The 21,119-nt window shown below is 50.9% G+C and overlaps 1 protein-coding gene across 1 annotated transcript; it reads right to left on the minus strand.

Annotated features, from left to right (window-relative positions):
* Positions 1-779: 779 nt before the first annotated feature.
* On the minus strand, positions 780-20,370 carry F2 (coagulation factor II, thrombin). Its single transcript, XM_050757657.1, is given in 16 exon segments — positions 780-1,021; positions 1,165-1,235; positions 9,276-9,457; positions 10,012-10,168; positions 10,171-10,184; positions 10,684-10,816; positions 10,819-10,850; positions 11,999-12,125; positions 12,209-12,337; positions 12,660-12,965; positions 15,628-15,764; positions 15,861-15,966; positions 18,683-18,733; positions 18,977-19,001; positions 19,661-19,824; positions 20,228-20,370. Coding segments are annotated over 16 exon segments (1,857 nt in total). The 5' UTR covers positions 20,307-20,370; the 3' UTR covers positions 780-877.
* Between the last annotated feature and the right edge of the window lie 749 nt (positions 20,371-21,119).

A 21,119-nucleotide genomic window follows, 5' to 3' on the forward strand; every position in this document is an offset into this window, starting at 1 on the left:
GGCCTCCCAAAGTACCAGCATGAGCTACCGCACCCAGCCCTGAGTTTTATAAACAGGGTTTCACTGTCACCCAGGCTACAGTGCAAGTGCAGTGATATGATCATGGCTCACTGCAGCCTCAACCTCCCGGACTCAAGTGATCCTCCCAAGTAACCTTGACTACAGGCACATGCCACCACGCCCAGCTAATTTTATTTTTTGGGGTCTCACCACATTGCCCAGACTGATCTCACATTCCTAGCCTCAACTTTAGTCTCCTAAATTGCTGAGATTACAGGTGTGAGCTACCATGCCGTACCTGATCTGACATCATTTTAAATGATATGAGGGAAGATGTAGGGAGTTAACTAAAAAAGCACCGGCCTCATTCAATATTTTCTATATTTGAAGTCCTACTTTGACCTTTCTTAGCCATGTGACTTTAGACATGGTACCTCTCCAAATCTCAGTTTACTCACCTACCTCTTATGAGGATTAAATGAGATAATCCATTAAAGCCCAGAGGGTGGAATATCTTAAATGCCTATAAATTCAACCTGCCATCTTTCCTCTCACCTGGCCCTGCTCTGAAGATGGTGGATTCTTTTGGAACAGGATCTCACTCTGTCACCCAGGCTGGAGTGCTGGGCTCAAGCAGTCCTCCCACTTCAGCCTCCCGAGTGCTGGGACTACCGGTGTGCACCAGGTGGTGGATTCTCAAGTCTTCTTTATCCAGCAGTATCACTGGCTCTTCCTGAGCCCAGAGAGCTGCCCATGAATAGCACTGGGAGCACTGAAGCTCGTTGAGAGTCACTTTTATTGGGAACCATAGTTTTAGAAACAGCAAAATAATTATTTCACTAGATTGGTTCCAGGAGCCCAGAATATGAGTGGCCCCCTAATCTCCAAACTGATCAATGACCTTCTGTATCCACTTCTTCAGGCGGAACACGTGTGTGTAGAAGCCATATTTCCCATCCCGGTCACAGCCTTCACCCCATGAGACGATGCCCATTTGATACCAGCGTTTGTTTAAGGGGTTCTGAAGAAGAAAGATGAGGTTTCCAATAGAGTCAGGTTCAAGGCCACATCAGCATTCCCCTGCCAGGCAACTGTTTCTAGATACAAGAGTTTCTCCCCATCCCCAGATGAGTTCACCAGGCCCTGGGCTTTAGAGAAGCTTACCTTCATGACAAAGGGTCCCCCGCTGTCGCCTTCACAGGCATCCCCTCGTTTCCCTTCACCAGGCTTGTAACCTTGAGAGAAAACAGCCGTCCGTGCTCAGGAGCATAGCTCGTAGCCCAGCCACACCCCTTCATGAGACACAGCTGGTGATAGTCCACTTACCCCTCCAATCATTCTTGCTCTCCTTACTTCCTCGCCCTATACATCCAGTCCTAGCAAATCTTGTCGGCTCTACCTTCAACATAGATCCCAAGTCCAACCCCTTCTTACCATTTCTAGCTCCAGCTCCTGAACCACTAGTTTCCTTCATTCTTTGCCCACTTACAATGTATTCTCCACCCAAGAGGCAGAATAAAGCTTTTAAAAAGTTGGACCAGGCCAGGGTAGGTGGCTCATGCCCAAGCCGGGTAGATCACTTGAGCTCAGGAGTTCAAGACCAACCTGGGCAATATGGCAAAACCCTGTCTCTACAAAAAATTAGCTGGGTATGGTGGCACATGCTTGTAGTCCCAGCTACTTGGGAGGCTGAGAAAGGAGGATCCCTTGCGCCTGGGAGGTTAAGGCTGCAGTGAGCCGTAATCATGTCACTACACTCCAGCCTGGGCGACAGAGTGAGACCCTGTCTCAAAAAAATTAATAATGAAAGACCAAGAAAAATTAAAAAATTAAAAAGTTAGACCTACAAGTCTGATGAGGATAATAATGGTAGTTGCCTTTACCCAAATCTCCCCAAGTAACCTCTACAAACAATATAGAACAACACTAACAACAATAAAACCTACACAGAAAAACCATACCTTCACCAGGCGCTGTGGCTCATACCTATAATCTCAGCACTTTGGGAGGCCAAGGCAGGCAGATCATGAGGTCAGGAGTTTGATACCAGCCTGGCCAACATGGTGAAACCCTGCCTCTACTATAAATACAAAAATTAGCCAGGCATAGTGGTGTGCACCTGTAATCCCAGCTACTCGGGAGACTGAGGTAGGAGAATTGCTTGAACCCGGGAGATGGAGGTGGAGGTTGCAGTGAACCGAGATTGCACCACTGCAGTACAGCCTGAGTGACAGAACAAGACTCCATCTTGAAAAATAAAATAAAATAATTAGCTGGACATGGTGGCATGTACCTATGGTCCTAGCTATACGTGGGAGGCTGAAGCAAGAAGAGAATTGCTTGAGCCCAGGAGTTCAAGGCTGCAATGAGCTATGACTGTGCCACTGTACTCCAGCCTGGGCAATAGAACAAGACCCTATCTGGAAAAAAAAAAAAAAAAAAAAAAAAAAAAAAAGCGGCCGGGCGCGGTGGCTCAAGCCTGTAATCCCAGCACTTTGGGAGGCCGAGACGGGCGGATCACGAGGTCAGGAGATTGAGACCATCCTGGCTAACACGGTGAAACCCCGTCTCTACTAAAAAAAGTACAAAAAAACTAGCTGGGCGAGGTGGCGGGCGCCTGTAGTCCCAGCTACTCGGGAGGCTGAGGCAGGAGAATGGCGTAAACCCGGTAGGCGGAGCTTGCAGTGAGCAGAGATCCGGCCACTGCACTCCAGCCTGGGTGACAGAGCGAGACTCTGTCTCAAAAAAAAAAAAAAAAAAAAAAAAAAACAACTAGCAAGAGAACAGCAAAGTAAACCAGACAGAAACATAAGAAAACTTTTTAAGAGATAAAAGCAGAAATTAATGAACCTCAATAGAAAAATAATAGGCCTGGCCAGGTGTGGTAGCTCACACCTGTAATCCCAGCACTTTGGGAGGCTGAAGTGGGCGGATCACAAGGTCAGGAGATCGAGACCATCCTGGCGAACACAGTGAAACCCTGTCTCTACTAAAAATACAAAAAATTAGCCAGGCGTGGCAGTGTGTACTTGTAGTCCCAGCTACTCGGAAGGCTGAGGCAGGAGAGCTTGCAGTGAGCCAAGATCGCGCCACTGCACTCCAGCCTGGGTAATAGAGCAAGACTCTGTCTCAAAAAAAAAAAAAAAAAAAAAAAAAAAAAAAAGGCCAGGTACAGTGGCTCACTCCTGTAATCCCAGCACTTTGGGAAGCTGAGGCAGGCAGATCACGAGGTCAGGAGTTTGAGACCAGCCTGGCCAACATGGTGAAACCCCGTCTCTACTAAAAATATAAAAAAATTAGCCAGGCATGGTGGCATGCACCTGTAATCCCAGCTACTTGGGAGGCTGAGGCAGGAGAATCACTTGAACCCAGGAGGTGGAGGTTGCAGTGAGCTGAGATCGCACCACTGCACTCCAGCCTGGGTAACAGAGTGAGACTATGTCTCAAAACAAAAAAAAAGAAAAATAATAGGCCTAATAATTTCATAAATCAAATCCCTAGGTATTTGTTTTGAGAAAATCGGCAAGCCATTAGCTAATTTACTCAAGAAAAATAAGATATTACAAATACATAAGATACCAAGGGAAAAAATTATAAGAGAATACATTGCAGCAGTCAAGAAAGATACAATAATAGACTTGAACAAATATGAAGACATTTCTTATCCTTGGATAAAATGACTCAATATAAAAAAATATGTCCATTCTCCCAGTTAATTTATTAAAGTATCATAATCCCAATAAAAATACCACCAAGCTTTTTTATAGACCTAGACATATTGATACTAATGTTCATATGGAAAAACAAACATGCAAGAATTGCTAGGAAAACACTGGAAAGAAAAACTAAAAAAGAACATTAGCCTTCCCAGCTATGTATGCTAAAGCCTCTATCATTAAAACAATGTGATGCTGTGCACAGACAGACAACAGACCAGGAGAGCCAAGTCAAACATCCAGAAACATATTCATCCCTAAGCATACTCTATCCATAGAAATCTAGAATGTGGGGCTGGGCACCGTGGCTCATGCTGGTAATCCCAGCACTTTGGGAGGCCAAGGCAGGAAGATCACTTGAGCCCAGGAGTTCGAGACCAGCCTGGGTAACATAGCAAGACCCTGTCTCTACAAATCAAATAAAATTAGCTGGGTGCAGGAAAAAATAAAACTAAAAACTAAAACCTAGGTCAGGTATGATGGCTCATGTCTGTAATCCCAGCAGTTTGGGAGGCCAAGGTGAGAGAACTGCTCAAGCCCAGCCAGGAGTTCGAGATCAGCCTGGGCAGCATAGGGAGACTTGTCCCTATTTCAAATAAATAAATGAAAATAAAATACAATCTAGAATGTGATAAAGGTGAAATCTCAAATCACTAGGTTCATAGACTTTTTTTTTTTTTTTGAGATGGAGTCTCGCTCTGTCACCAGGCTGGAGTGCAGTGGTGCCATCTCGGCTCACTGCAATCTCCACTTCCCAGGTTCAAGTGATTCCCCTGCCTCAGCCTCCCAAGTAGCTGAGACTACAGGCGCCCGCCACCATGCCTGGCTAATTTTTTGTATTTTAGTAGAGACAGGGTTTCACCATGTCGGCCAGGATTGTCTCGAACTCCTGACCTTGTGATCTGCCCACCTGGCCTCCCAAAGTGCTGGGATTACAGGTGTGAACCACCGCGCCCAGCCAGACGGAGTTTTTGCTTTTGTTGCCCAGGCTGGAGTGCAATGGCGGGATCTCAGCTCACTGCAACCTCCACCTCCCGGGTTCAAGCGATTTTCCTGCCTCAGCCTCCCGAGTATTTGGGATTATAGGCATGCGCTTGCACGTCTGGCTAATTTTGTATTTTTAGCAGAGACGGGGTTTTTCCATGTTGGGCAGGCTGGTCTTGAACTCCTGACTTCAGGTGGTCTGCCCGCCTCGGCCTCCCAAAGGGCTAGGATTGCAGGTGTGAGCCACCGCACCTGGCTGATTTTTTTTTTTTTTTTTTTTTTTTTTTTTTAATAGAAACAGGGTCTCACTCTGTCGCCCAGGCTGGAGTGCAATGGAGCAGTCATCTCACTGCAGTATTGAACTCCTAGCCTCAAGCGATCCTCCTAACTCAGCCTCTCAAGTAGCTGAGACTACAAGGCACATGCCACCATGCCCAGCTAATTTAAAAAATATTTTCTTTTTCCTTTTTTTTTTTTTTTGAGATGGAGTCTCACTCTGTTGCCAGGCTGGAGTGCAGTGGCGCCATCTCGGCTCACTGCAACCTCTGCCTCCTGAGTTCAAGCGATTCCCGTGCCTCAGCCTCCTGAGTAGCTGGGACTACAGGCGTGTACCACCACACCCGGCTAATTTTTTGTATTTTAGTGGAGACAGGGGTTTCACCATGTCGGCCAGGATGGTCTTGAACTCCTGACCTCAGGTGATCCCCCGCCTCTGCCTCCCAGAGTGCTGGGATTACAAGTGTAAGCCACCACACCTGGCCAGGAAAAGTTTATCTAACTCTGATTCAAAATCCAGATTTAATAAAATAAATGATAAATTTGACTATCTAGTAATTTTTTAAACTGCATGGCCAAAAAAATTATACATGAGGTTAAAAAAACTGACAAACAGCCGGGCACAGTGGCTTAAGCCTGTAATCCCAGCACTTTGGGAGGCCAAGACGGGCGGATCATGAGGTCAGGAGATCGAGACCATTCTGGCTAACACGGTGAAACCCCGTCTCTACTAAAAAAATACAAAAAACTAGACAGGCGTGGCGGCAGGTGCCTGTAGTCCCAGCTACTCGGGAGGCTGAGGCAGGAGAATGGCGTGAACCCGGGAGGTGGAGCTTGCAGTGAGCTGAGATCCGGCCACTGCACTCCAACCTGGGCAACAGAGCGAGACTCTGTCTCAAAAAAAAAAAAAAAAAAAAAACTGACAAACTAGGAGAAAACATTTGCAATATATATCACAAATAAAGGCCTAGTATAAATGTGAAGAACTCACAAAAATTGATAAGAAAGGGACCAAAAAGGGACATGAAGAGACAATTCACAAAAAAATTATATAATACAAATGCTAGCCAGGCACGCACCTGTGGTCCCAGCTACTCAGGAGGCTGAGGCAGGAGAATCACTTGAACCAGGGAAGTGGAGGCTGCAGTGAGCCAAGATTGCACCATTGCACTCCAGCCTAGGTGACAAAGCGAGACTCTGTCTCAAAAAAATAATTATATAAAAATAGTCCTTAGGCCAGCCGTGGTGGCTTATGCCTGTAATCCCAGCACTTTGGGAGGCCGAGGCGGGAAGATCACGAGGTAAGGAGTTTGAGACGAGCCTGGCCAAAATGGTGAAAACCTGTCTCTACTAAAAATACAAAAATTATCTCGGCACAGTGACTTGTGCCTATAGTCCCAGCTGCTTGGGAGGCTGAGGCAGGAGAATCACTTGAACCCAGGAGGTGAAGCTTGCAGTGAGCCAAAATTGTGCCACTGTACTCCAGCCTAGGTGACAGAGGGCATCTCAAAAAAAAAAAAAAAAAAAAAAAAAAGTTCCTTAATCATACGAAAAGATGTTCAACCTCATTTTCAATTTGAAAGCTGTCCATTAAAACAATTTTGATGTACTATTTCTCACCTCTCAGATTGGTAAAAATTTAAAACTGTGACATTCTTTTGGCAAGGTTGTAGGGAAACAGGCATTCTCATACACTGTGATGGAAATGCAAACTGGTACAACCCTTATGGAAAGAAATTTTAAAATCTCTAAAAAATGACATACATGTTTGCCTTTTGACTTAACAACACTAATTCTAAAAATTTCCTAGGAGAGGCCAGGCATGGTAGCTCACATCTGTAATCCCAGCACTTTGGGAGGCCGAGTTGGGTGGATCACTTGAGCTCAGAGTTCAAGACCAGTCTGGGCAACACAGTAAGACCCAGTCTCTACAAAAAATACAAAAATTAGCTGGGCATGGTGGTGTGTGCCTGTAGCCCCAGCTACTCAGGAGGCTAAAATGGGAAGTTGGCTTGAGTTCAGGAGGCAGAGGTTACAGTGGGCCGAGTCCAGCCATAGGATTGGTTTTAATAGTGTTATGGATGGAGGATTTTGAAACTGTAATCTAGTATTGCTCAAATAGGCAAGTGCATTACAGATAATGGGGGTCAGGTTTCTTACTGTCAACAGAGAGAGTTACAAATATGGAAAAGGAAAAGCTAAAATTAATCCTGTGGTGTTAGAATGGAATTGGAGGTTTCAGTAGGAACTCACGGTTTTTTATACAGATGATAGAGATATTGGTATATGCATCATATAATTTTTTTCTGGTCGTGTCCACTAAGAGAGCCTAGAAGTAATGACATCCCACTAGCAATGTGCACACGCCAGCACCCAGATCTCAGTTCTAAATTCCAGTCTCCACTAGAAGGGTTCCCTGGAGAAATGGCTGCTTCCAACACTACAGTCAGGAAAGTAGGATTAACCTGAAACATCTTGCTATGCCAGAAAGTAAGAAAGTACTCAAAGAATGACAGAAAATCTCCCCAAGTCACAGAAGCCAGCTTGAAGGGACTCCCACTGGCCAAACTTGGGATCATCTGAGCATCAAAAGAAATAACAGTAGTAACAAAGTATGGCCTGGCACAGCGGCTCATGCCCGTAATCCCAGAACCTTGGGAGGCTGAGGTGGGCGGATCACCTGAGGTCAGGAGTTCGAGACCAGCCTGGCCAACATGGTGAAACCCTGTCTCTACTACAAATACAAAAATTAGCTGGGCATGGTGGTACATGCCTGTGATTCCAGCTATTCGGGAGGCCGAGGTGGGAGAATCGCTTGAATCTGGGAGGAAGAGGTTGCAGTGAGCCGAGATTGTGCCACTGCACTCAAGCCTGGGTGACAGCAAGGCTGTGTCAAAAAAAAATTTCTGGGTTTTAATATTTGTACTGTGGTTATATAAGAGAACATCCTTGGGTTGGGTTTTTTTTTTTTTTTTTTTTTTTGGGAAATACTTAAGTATTTATGGGTGAAAAAAAACCATATTCACGATTTGCTCTCAAACTATGCACATATATATATATATATATATAAAAACTCCCACACATCCACAGAATGGAGGACAATCTGGATGACAGTATACAGGAAATCTTTGTATTATTTTTGCAACTTTTCTGTGAGTCTGAAATTACACTAAATTTTTATTTTTTACAAGTCAGTCAGATCATTTCTTAACCTGCCTCAAGCCCCTCGATAACTTCCCATCTCACTCAATAAAGTCCTTCCAGGCCCTAAAGGAAGTGGCTCTCCTCTGCCTGGCCCTTCTCTCCCTCACTCACTGCTGCCCCTCGTCAGCACCCCAGGCCTCCCTACTGCTCCCCAGACAAGACAAGTGTGCTCACACCTCAGGGCCTTTGAGCCTGCCATGCCCCCAGCCTGCGGTGCTCCTCTCCTAGACATGCCTGCTCACTCCTTCCTTCCCCTCTTCCAGTCCCTGCCCAGACATCACCTTCTCAGGGAGGCCTTCTCCAACCTTCTCTGACCACCTGATTGATTGATTGATCGATCGATGGAGTCTCACTCTGTTGCCCAGGCTGGAGTGCAGCTCACTGCCCGAATTCAGCTCACTGCAACCTCCGCCTCCCGGGCTCAAGCAATTCTCCTGCCTCAGCCTCCTGAGTAGCTGGGATTACAGGCGTGCATCACCATGCCTGGCAAATTTTTGTATTTTTAGTAGAGATGGGGTTTCACCATGTTGGCCAGGCTGGTTTCGAACTCCTGACCTCAAGTGATCTGCCCGCCTCGTCTGGCCACCCTATTTAGAAGCCCACCTCATCAGCCCTTCTCTCTCCCTGTGCTTCATTTTTCTTCACAGCACTGGTCGGGGATTGCTGTTTTAGATCTGTTTACGGACGTGCCCTCCTCCTAGGAAGGAAGCCCTCTGAGGGCACAGACATTGTCGGTCTGGGTCCCTGCTGTATACTCTAGAACTCTGCCTGGAAGGTAATAGGTGCTCAATAAATATCTGCTGAGCAGTTGAATGAATGGCGTTTCCCCACCCGCAGCCTCTTGCTGCTATCTGAGCTCACATATATTGAACACTTCACTGGTGACTGATACTATGCCAAATATATTAATATATGCTACTTCATTTAACCCTCCCATAACCTTATGGGATAGACTTTTACCTCCATTTTACAGAGGAAGAAACTGAGCCACCAAGAGGTTAGGCAACTTGCCCAAAGTCACATGCCTTGAACCCAGGCACAACTCAGTCCTCCCAACCCGGGCCCCACTGTTTCCTCAGCCCGCCCCAGACTTGCCAGCGCAGAACATGTTGTCAGTGATGCGGATCCTAGTAGAGTCCTTGCAGACCGACCGCTCCACGATGGGCAGGTTCACCACCTGCAGGACGCTGGGCTGCACCTTACCAACGTTGGTCGTCCACGTCTCCTTCAGGTTGCCCCAGCCTGTCACCCGCCCCTTGTATCCAGCCTGGAACAAGCTTTGGGGAAGGAAGAAGGGCCTGGTGAGAGCCAACCCTCGCAGGAGCCGCCTGGCCCCAACGCCATTTCTTAGAGACCAGAATCTAAAACGTCCGTGCTGGCCGGGCACCGAGGCTCACACCTCTCGTCTCAGCACTTTGGGAGGCTGAGGCGGGCGGATCACTTGAGGTCAGGGGTTTGAGACCAGCCTGGCTGACACGGTGAAACCCACCAGTCTCTACTAAAAATACAAAAATTAGCCTGTAATCCCAGCTACTCAGGAGGCTGAGGCAGGAGAGTCGCTTGAACCTGGGAGGAGGGGTTGCAGTGAGCCCAGATCACACGACTACACTCCAGCCTGGGAGACAAGAGTAGAACTCCGTCAATAAATTATGTATTATGTTTATTTAACATAAATAAAAAATAAAACGCCAGTGCTGAAAAGAACTTTTGGGTTCACTCCAAGAAACTGAGGCCTGGAAAAGGGAAAGGGGCTCTGCAAGGCTGCCTGGTATCAGAGCCAGGCCCAGAACTCGGCTTCTGCCCCTCAGCTAATAAGCGTCTGGCTGCCCACCTGGCTGCCGTCTCCCTGTCGGGCAGGCACACAGGGTGGATGTAGTCGCTGAAGGTAATGGGCTTCTTCAGCTTCATCAGGGCAATGTCCCGGTCCAGGTTCTCCCGCCAGTTGTACCTGGGGTGGATGTAGATCTTTTCCAGCATGGATATCTTTCAATGTTTCGCTCATACCTGCAGAGACCCCAAGAGAGAAATGGAGAAGCTGCAGGTTTACCCAGCAAGGGGCAGGAAACTGCCTGCCCTTGGGGTCTGGGAGACAGGGTGTCCTGCAGGCCACCAGGGAGGGGATAGGGCTGGCTCCTGCCGTGGCAGCCCCCTGGCCATTTCTTCCTGGGCCTAAAGCCGTGCAGGGCTTTGGAGTCAGACAGTCAGGAGGACAGGGACAAGGGCACAGGCTGCACACCCTGGTCCAGACAGACTCTCTTTTCGGAGACTCCCACATGGGCCATATCCTGGTGTTGGAGGGCCCAGGAGACAGACAGGTTTCCCCCCTCTAGCTCCAAGCCTCAGTCAGGACATGACCAAATGGACTTTCCAGCAGAGACTGCCGGGATGTCATATTCTGGGGGTATACAGAACATCCCATTGTCCCGGAGCCACCAGGGCCCGTCATGGTCGCTCTGGAGGACTCAGACCCCTGCCAGACACCCACAGGCCACCAGTTCTGTACCTGGTGCGGGAGTGCTTGCCAATGCGCACCAGAAGGTCATTCTCAGTGAAGTTCTTGTCCCAGGGCGGGTACAGGAGACAGTGGGCGGCGGTGAGGACCCAGCGGTCACTGATGAGGCTGGCCCCACACAGCACTCCTGGGGACTCTTCCGGAAAAGCATCACCTGCCTAGGAGGGGGAGCAGGAAGCATTAGGAGCTGAGGGTGAGGGGGCTGCCTGTACACCAGCCCTAGAAGTAACAAGTCCCAGGTCTAAGAACCCAGCGGGGCAGAGCTGCCTCCGGGGCCCAGATCCAAGCTTGGGCTGGCTGCCCTTGGGCCTGGAGCCTCCATGTGATGCTGAGGGGTTGCCTCACACTTTTTTTTTTTTTTTTTTTTTTTTTGAGACAGGGTTTCACTCTTGTCACCCAGGCTGGAGTGCAATGGTACAGTCACAGCTTACTGAAGCCTCAACCTCCTGGGCTCAAGCAATCCTCCCACCTCAGCCTCCTTAGTAGCTGGGACTACAGGGATATGCTGCTATACCTGGCTAATTTTTGCATTTTTAGTAGAGACGGGGTTTTACCATTTTGCCCAGACTGGCTTTGAACTCCTGACCTCAAGTGATCTTCCCTTCTTGGCCTCCCAAAGTGCTGGGATTACAGGGGTGAGCCACTGCACCTGACCTGCCTCCTGCTTTTTGTACTCCCTTACTAGGTCCTTCCAGTCCAGAGTTCACACAGCATAGCCCAGCTCTGGAATCAGAAGAACTGGATTCAAACCCATTAGCAGTGTGTGGAGGTGAGCCACCAGCTCTGTGAGCCTCAGCTTTACCATCTGCTTAGAAGTAAAGCACCCATGGGCCGGGTGCGGTGGCTCACGCCTGTAATCCCAACACTTTGGGAGGCTGAGGCAGGTGGATCACTTGAGGTCAGGAGTTCAAGACCAGCCTGGCCAACATGGTGAAACCCTGTTTCTACTTAAAATAACAAAAATTAGCTGGGTGTGGTGGCGCATGTCTGTAAATTCAGCTACTCAGGAGGCTGAGGCAAGAGAATCATTTGAACCTGGAAGGCAGAAGTTGCAGTGAGCCGAGATTGTGGCACTGCACTCCAGCCTAGGTGACAGAGCAAGACTCCACCTTAAAAAAAAAAAAAAAAAAAAAAAAAGGAAGGAAATAACCCATCTCATGTGGCTGCTGTGCAGGGTCGGTGGGATCCTGGATGCTCAGCTGTTGTCATCTATAAAGCCCGGGCCTGTGGGCAGGGCCGGAGGGTGGGGGGCCAGCAGCACACCTGCCCCCAGGAGTGAATGGTAGCACAGGGCTCCGGGACACACCAAGGTGACATGCCGATCTCTGCATCCCAGCCCTCCACAATGCGCCCGTCGATGTAGGATTCCAGGAGTTCTCCTTCAGTTTTGTCCTCCAGCGACTTCTTCTCAAACAGAGGTCGCAGCCCACAGTCTGCAGAGCAAGCCAAGCGGTGAGGGGCAAGTGCTGGCCACCAGCCCCACAGCCCCGCGTCCCTCAGATGCCCACTACCTCACCTGCTTCTCCCAAGCCGAAGGTCCTCGGATCGAAGAAAGTCTGGTACTCACTGGTGGCGGTACGCCCTTCGATGGCCCTGTCTGGGTCCTCACCCAGCCCATCTCCTGTCTCCTCATCCACGGCCTCCTCTGTTGGGACCCGGGCACCAGCTGGGACTCGGCCGGGCCATTCCTCACGCATCCCCTAGATCCCCCCAATTCCCCTGTGGGCCTTGGAGGCTGTTTGGTGCAGAGGTTAAGAGTGCATGCACAGTTGGGCTACTAGGCAATAACCTCCTGGGGCCTCAATGTACTTATCTATGAAATGGGCGCAGGACCTTACCCCTACCTGGTTACTGTAAGGCTGTTATGAGCACACTCAACGCGGTAAGTGTTCGGTAAGCAGAAGCAACTGTTGTTATTCCCACCAGGATTCGTCCCTGCATCTCAGGCCCCTACCCAGGCAGCTCACCACAATAGTTGAGGTCGCAGTACTCAAAGTCACCAGGCTTCCCGGCCACATAGCACCACACGCCCTCCTCATCCCCGTCTGGGTTGCGGCAGAAGTTCTCCACCAGCTGCACGGCCGAGTCGAAGTCCTGGTGCTTGCTCAGGGCCTTGGCCTGCACGCTGGCCCAGGCTAGGCAGGGGAGCCCATGTGTGGTCACTGCCAGGTGCCCCTGGTACTGCCGCCCCCGATCAGGGACACACTCTTCCGATGGAAGTGACAGATTCACACTGGAGCGTGGAGTCATCGCTACAGTGACTTGATCCTGGCCTGGTGGGTGAGGGGTAAGGAGGCAGCAGAGTGAGTGAGACCACACATGGACCGGAACAGACAGGGATGTGAACCCCAGTCTTGCTGCTTTTTGCCTGTGTGACCTCAGGTTACTTAACCTCTCTGGGCTTCTGTCTGTCTGCCTTTAAAGGGGTTACTAATGCCACTCTTGCAGGCTTGTTGAGAGGATTAAACAAAATATACAGCGTGGCCGGGCGCGGTGGCTCAAGCCTGTAATCCCAGCACTTTGGGAGGCCGAGACGGGCGGATCACGAGGTCAGGAGATCAAGACCATCCTGGCTAACACGGTGAAACCCCGTCTCTACTAAAAATACAAAAAACTAGCCGGGCGAGGTGGCGGGCGCCTGTAGTCCCAGCTACTCGGGAGGCTGAGGCAGGAGAATGGCGCAAACCCGGTAGGCGGAGCTTGCAGTGAGCTGAGATCTGGCCACTGCACTCCAGCCCGGGCTACAGAGCAAGACTCCGTCTCAAAAAAAAAAAAAAATACAGCGTAAGTGTCTGGCACATAATAAACCAGAGATAATAACAGGGTTTGACCTGCTGGGCTATCTGTAATCAACTGGTAGTTGCTGCCTGGGGCTGCTGGAGGAGTCTGTTTTTATGGCGGCACAGCAGGAAGCTTGCTGGGATCACTAAGCTGTTCACCTGGATAGGTCAGTTTCTGCAAGCCTGCAACTTATTTATCATCAATGTGTGCGCACGTGTATGGGGGCTGGGAGGTAAATGGTAGCTGTTTTTGTTAGGATAAACTTGCTACAAGACCAATCCCAGGGGCCAGCCGCAGTGGCTTACACCTGTAATCCCAGAATTTTGGGAGGCTGAGCAGGGCAGATCACCTGAGATCAGGAGTTTGAGATCAGCCTGGCCAATGTGGAGAAACCCGTCTCTACTAAAAATACAAAAATTAACCAGGTGTGGTGGCATATGCCTGCAGTCCCAGCTATATGGGAGGCTGAGGCAGGAGAATCACCTGAACCCAGGAGGTGGAGGCAGTGAGCCAAGATTGTGCCACTGTACTCCAGCCTAGGTAACAGAGTGAGACTCCGTCTCAAAAAAAAAAAAAAAAAAAAAAAAAAAAGGCTGGGCACAGTGGCTCACCCCTGTAATCCTGGCACGTTGGGAGGCCGAAGTGCGAGGATCACGAGGTCAGAAGTTTGAGATCAGCCTGGCCAACATGGTGAAACCCCATCTCTACTACATACAAAAAAATTAGCCGGGCGTTGTGGCGCACACCTGTAATCCTAGCTACTCAGGAGGCTGAGGCAGGAGAATTGCTTGAACCTGGGAGGTGGAGGTTGCAGTGAACTGAGATCACGCCACTGCACTCCAGCAGCCTGGGCGAGGGAGTGAGACTCTGTCTCAGAAAGAAAAAAAAAGACCATCCCCAGGAACGAGCAATGGACCCGACGGGGATGCCTAGAGAACAAAGAATACCAACCCATGTTTGTGGGACTGGTAACCGGCACAAATTCTTTACCCCTGGCTGCATCCACATCCTTTGCTCTGTGATTTTACAGGCTGACATGTAGTTCACCTCTTGACCCTAGCCTTGAACATATACTTGCTCTGGCCAATGGAACGTGGGCAGGGCTGACTGTGCCTGTTCTGAGCCTAGGCCTTCAGGACAGAAGATGCTTTTCTGTTCATTGTTTTCTGTGTCTGTCATCAGCATAAGAAGAGTTTTCCCAGGTACTGCTGTCTTTCAGCCTCAGCCCCAGCATGATCGCACGTGGAGCAGATCTAGGCCCAACACTCAACGAGGAACCAGGCTCAGCTGGACCCATTATTTGAATCAGAGCCACCCAGCCAGGGCCAGCCTCTGTCAGTTGACCCTACAAGACATCATCAGCGAGTGCAGCTGAGATCAGCAGCGCCACGCCCGCCAACCCTCACGGGAAAAAGAAATGCTTATTGTGGTCTGCCTTGGGGAAGGGTAGCTATAGCTACTTAACACACCAGGGAAAATAATGATGACAGAATCCTGCAGGGCCAAACTGCACAAGGCTTGCTCTGTGATACTCAGAACAGGGCGTGTGGACAGAAATGGCTAGGGAGGGCTTCCCGGAGGAAGGAGGCATGTTTGGAATGAGCCACAGCCTGGACCATAAGGAAGTCAAGAGTGGGAAGCAGGAGGAGGAGGCTGGCAGATCCCCCCACTCAGATCCCGATTCCCTGACTTCACTGAGCAACAGGCACAGATATGATCTGAATGACTGATGGCAGCTCTGAAGGTGGCCAGCATCTTTTTTTTTTTCCCTTTTTTTTTCTTTTTTTGAAACAGAGTTTTGCTCTTGTCACCAAGGCTGAAGTGCAATGGCACGATCTCAGCTCACTACAACCTCTGCCTCCCGGGTTCAAGCGATTCTCCTGCCTCAGCCTCCTGAGTAGCTGGGATTACAGGCACCCGCCACCACGCCTGGCTAATTTTTGTATTTTTAGTAGAGATGGGGTTTTGCCATGTTGGCCAGGCTGATCTCAAACCCCTGATCTCAGGTGATCCACTTGCTTCAGGCTCCCAAAGTGCCGGGATTACAGGCATGAGCCACTGCACCCGCCAGCATTCTTGGTTCCCATCCCAGGCTGCCAGGCCCCATGAAGCCCCCGGGCCTTGACCATGGGCCACGCCCTGCCCCCAGCTCACCACAGACAGGGATGCTGCATTCCTCCCTCCTCACGGTGGGGTCTGTAGTGTAGCACCAGGGTCCTGTGGTGCTGCTGTCAGGGTTGCGGCAGAAATTCTCCTGCAGGTCGGCCCCGGGATGGGTGGTGGAGTTGATTCTGGAACAGGAAATTGCCCAACAGGTGGCTGTTGTGCACGAGATATCCTTGCTCCCTGTTCTCAGCCCCTGGTGGAAAGGCCAGCCCCTCACTCACTCAGGCTTATGTGGGTAGCGACTCCTCCATAGCTGGCACTCAATGCCTGACCGGGTGATGTTCACATGCCCTCGGTAGTTCGTACCCAGATCCTCAGCACAGTTACCTGCGGAGACCCCACCCCAGTCAGCCTTGGAGCCTGGGGACTTATTTCCTCTCTCCCAGCAAAGTTCTGTCTATCCCCCACCTCCAAGCTCATGCAGGTCCACAATCCTTAACCTGCATTCACCCAGCCCCTCCTCCTCTGCATCCAGCAGTTCTCCCATTCACTCAACAGTGGCCGCCAAATATTTGCTGAGTGCCCACCATGTGACAGGCACTGTCGGGTGCTCAGCACACATCAACCAATAGGACAGTCACAGCCCTGCCCTCATGGAGCTTCCATTCAGTGGCTTCTCTTGGCCAGCAGGATGAAAAAGTGACCAAGGCCTTTTCATCTGGCCCTGGTCTACCTGTCCCTGCTAGCTTGGCTCCTCGTGCCTCTGGGTCTTTCCACGGGCTGTTTCTTCTGGCTGGAATGCCCGCTTGTTCATCCATGCATCCCACCAGGCCAGGCAGAACTCTGCCTCTCCTGGGAAGTCATCTCTCTTCTGGCAAACCAGACACTCATTTTCCTGTGTTCTCTTGGTGCCTTGAACGGAACTTTTCTTGCAATCACTTTATTTATTTATTTTTTGTTTTTATTTATTTATTTTGAGATGGGGTCCTGCTCTGTTGCCCAGGCTGGAGTGCAGTAGCACGATCTCAGCTCACTACAACCTCTACCTCCCAGATTCAAGCAATTCTCCCCCCTCAGCCTCCCTAGTAGCTATGATTAAAGGCACGTGCCAACACGTCCCAGCTAATTTTTGTATTTTTAATAGAGGCGGGGGGTTTCACCATGTTGGCTAGGATGGTCTCAAACCCCTGGCCTCAAGTGATCCGCCCACCTCAGCCTCTCAAAGTGCTAGGAATACAGGCTTGAGCCCACCCGGCTGCAATCACTTTAATATTTTATATTTTTGTTCTCTTTTGAGATTGTGAATTCCTTGAAGGCAGAGACTGTATTTGATTCTCTTAAAATCCCCAGCACCTGATATAGTGCGGGGCACATAGCAGGAACTTTGTAAAGTATCTGTTGAGTATGTAATTTAACAAATGAGGCCGGGCGTGGTGGCTCACGCCTATAATCCCAGCACTCTGGGAGGCCGAGGCTGGTAGATCACCTGAGGTCAGGAGTTTGTGACCAGCCTGACCAACATGGTGAAAACCCATCTCTACTAAAAAATACAAAAAATTAGCTGGACATGGTGGTGTGTGCCTGTAATCCCAGCTACCCAGGAGGCAGAGGCAGGAGAATTGCTTGAATTCGCTAGGCGGAGGTGGCAGCGAGCTGAGATTGCACTGTTGCACTCCAGCCTGGGCGACAGAGCAAGACTCCATCTCAAAAAAAAAAAAAAAAGAAAAGAAAGAAAGACAGCAGCCAGGCGCGGTGGCTCACACTTGTAATCCTACTACTTTGGGAGGTTGAGATGGGAGAATTGCCTGAGCCCAGGAGTTCAAGACCAGCGTGGGCAAAAAAGGGAGCCCCTGTCTCTTACAAACAAATAAACAAATAAAGAGTTCCAAGTCACGGAGCCTTTTGTCATGCTAAAGGTGCCTTCAGAACGCAGTGCAGGAGGTAGGGTGCTCCCTGAAGTCTCAGCAAAAGTGGCAACATTTGAAGCAGTCCTTGAAGGATAGGGAAGTATTCAGTAGGTGGTGATGGTTGCTCCAGAGGAAATCGACAACATATGCAAGGCCAGGTGCTAGAAACACCTTGGCACACTTAGGGAAGTCCTTGGTGTCAGAGCAGCCGGGGGTTTGGGTTCCTGTTTGGTGCAATGACACCTAAAGCTAGAAGGGGAATGTGATGTCATCAGAGCTCTGACTAGGTCGGGGCAGAGACTCGGGTCAGGCAAAGGAGAATGAAGCCTTAAACATGAATTCATGGCTAGGCGCAGTGGCTCACGTCTACACTCCCAGCACTTTGGAAGGCCAAGGCAGGTGGATCACGAGGTCAGGAGTTCAAGACCAGCCTGGCTAACATGGTGAAACCCGGTCTCTACTAAAAATACAAAAATTAGCCGGGCGTGGTGACGGGCACCTGTATTTCTAGCTACTTGGGAGGCTGAGGCAGAGAATTGCTTGAACCTGGAAGGTGGAGTCTGCAGTGAGCTGAGATCGTGCCATTGCACTCCAGCCTGGGCGACAGAGTGAGACTCTGTCTCAAAAAAAATAAAAAATAAAAAATAATCCATTCATTCATTCATTCGTTCCTCCAACTTGAATCATCTGACTGCATGCCAGACACACAGCCAGGCACAAAGACACATCTTTTTTTTTTTTTTTTTTTATTTTTATTTTTTTGGAGACGGAGTCTCGCTCTGTCGCCCAGGCTGGAGTGCAGTGGCCGGATCTCAGCTCACTGCAAGCTCCGCCTCCCGGGTCTACGCCATTCTCCTGCCTCAGCCTCCCGAGTAGCTGGGACTACAGGCGCCTGCCACCTCGCCCGGCTAGTTTTTTGTATTTTTTAGTAGAGACGGGGTTTCACTGTGTTAGCCAGGATGGTCTCGATCTCCTGACCTCGTGATCCGCCCGTCTCGGCCTCCCAAAGTGCTGGGATTACAGGCTTGAGCCACCGCGCCCGGCCACAAAGACACATCTTGACCCCAGCAATGGGAGCAACGTCGGACACTGGGGACCGCCTCGGCCTCCACTGGCCACACTCCAAACCCACCCCTGAGCTCTTCTCTCGGGCTCCCCTCCATGTCCTGACCCCCAACCCCGTGTCACTTGCTCACCTTCCAGACATGCAGCAAGCGTATCTCGAGACGTCCTCGCCGTCTCACAAGCTGGAAAAGACCCAGGTGTTTACCCTTGGGATTGGGGTACGGCCAGGATGGGCTGGAGTCAAGGGTGGATGGGATGTTGGTGAGAAACAGAGAGATGGATGGACAGATGGGAGGGACGGAGGAAGGAGTGGGGAAGGGGTGGACAGGTGGACGGCTGGGTGCAGCAGAAGATTCTCCAGGTAGAATTCTCTCACTGGGGTCCCCAGGCCTCCCTTCCTGGGGCAAATCCTTCCCGGTGCTCACCTGTGTACTTGGCCCAGAAAGCATCCTGAAAAACAAGGGCTGGGAGTGAGGCTACAGCAGCTCCTGTTTTGTGTTTAGTAAACGTTATGTCTCCTCCTCACACTTTCCTTTACCCTGGTCATGCAGGGGGCAGGCTCTGGGGAGGTTTGTGGCAGAGTTTCCTACTTTTGTTTCCAAAAGGAGAAGAATATTTGAGGATAGGGGAGTTTCTCCAACACACACACCGAGACTGAACAAGACTGGGGGAGATGGGAGGAGAGGGGGCCGTGGGACCCTGGCAGAGCCCTACAGACAGGGAAGGTGACACAGAGCTCCAGGAACACTGAGTCTTGAGTCCGGGGCTTGTGGTGGCCTCCCCCAGAGTCCCACCCCTCAAGGGTGGTGCAGGAGGCTGCCGCAAGGAGACCATGTGGACACAGAGCCCCAGGGCAGGCGGATGTCTGAAGGCTGTGGAGGCCTCCCCACGTCATGGAGCCACACAGGACCCCGGAACCTTGACAGAGTCCAGGCACAGGGACCCCCAGGAAAGGCTGAGGCCACTCCTCTAGTGAGGAGGGGTTCAGAGTTGAAATGAGGCTGTGAGCGGCGAAGGGGCTGTGGCGTTCCTCTCTTGCTTCTCTGTGGAAGTGTCTAGAGTTGGGCCCGCTCTGAGGCCCTGGAGCCGTCCGAGCAGCCCAGGCTCACCGTGGCCGTGGAGGACTCCAGAGCCTCGAAGGCCTCCTCGTAGCTGCACGTCTCCTCCACGCACTCTCGCTCCAGGTTGCCCTTGAACACCTCCTCCAGGAAGCCGCTGCTGGCTCGCCGGACCCGCTGGAGCAGCGACAGCGCTTGCTGAGGAGCCAGGAACACTTGCTGAGGAGCCAGGAACACTGCAGTAGGGGGGTCATGGGACAGCGGCCTCAGGAGCAGGTGGTCTTGGCCATTGCGGGGGCAGGAAGCAAGCCCGCCTTCCCCTGCTGGCTTCTGAGAGGGGCTGTCTGGGCTGGCGGAAGTGCCTGGAAGGCTGCTAAATATGGCCCCCTGTGCCCCTCCTACACTGCCCCTTGCCCCCAGCCTGCTCCCCATATTGGAAGAGAGAAGCAGCCCTTCTCTTTCCAGTCCTGAGCTCCTGACTTCTTCCCCAAGCTGGCCGCCTGGGGCTGAGACCTACCTAGGGGCCAGCTCTGTGTGCTCTGTCCAGCCAGGAGACCCCGGTCCATGGGCCCACACCCCAATCCTCCAGCCTGTTCCAGCCTGCAAGCACCCCCTTACCATGCTGGCTGTGCACAAGGCTACACAGGGCAGCCAGGGCCAGGCAGCCAGGCAGCTGCAGGCCTCGGACGTGCGCCATAGTGTGTCAGCTCCTGGGTCACTGAGGAATTGTCTGTCCTGACCCCTCTGGGTTAATGTTGAACTAACATGAAGAAATCAGCGGAGAGGGTGAGGTCAGAGGGTCAGGGCCATGGGGACGGGTGGGTAGATAGTCCTCCTGTCCACCCCCGCCATCTGGGAGGACAGGTCCTCCTGGGACCAGGGATGGATGGTCTAGGAGGAGTCACAAAAAAAGGTCACTGTCACCCCCATCTCCCACCCTCCCTCTCTGAGACTTAGCCCATTCTGGCCCGTGGGGCTACGAGACTTTCCTGGAGCTCCTTCCAATCCTAACATACAGTGGTGGTTGCCTTTCATCTCTGTGTGCAACAGTTTCCTCATCTGTACAATGGGAATAATACTTTGTTGCGAGGACTAAAGGAGATTAGGAATGGAAAGCCCATGGAATATCGTAAGTTCTTAATAATCAGATCTGCGCATATAGGCCAATGTGGGGGTTTGTGTAATCACAATACACAGATATCAAAAATAGAGACAAAGATAAAAGGTGTGGCCTGATGGAAGTTTCCCCTCGCCTTGGGATGCACCAGGGATAGGAACAGCCAACATTTGCCCAAGCCTCTCAGCCACTGGAGGAGGGGCCCATTTCTCCTCCTTCCTGTCTGGGGTGCCTGGAGGTGTGTTTGTGTGTGGCAGCTGCCTGGGAGGAGGAGTCAGGTCCAGGGGCTCTTGGGCCTTTGGTCTATCTTCTGTCATCTCCCAGGACCTGCACCTGTCCTGGAATAGGGGCTACTCCAAATCCCTGGGTCTCCACTGCATGGCCCTCCTTCTC

Source organism: Macaca thibetana, chromosome 14 (assembly GCF_024542745.1).
Source record: "Macaca thibetana thibetana isolate TM-01 chromosome 14, ASM2454274v1, whole genome shotgun sequence".
Classification (NCBI taxonomy): Eukaryota; Metazoa; Chordata; class Mammalia; order Primates; family Cercopithecidae; genus Macaca; species Macaca thibetana.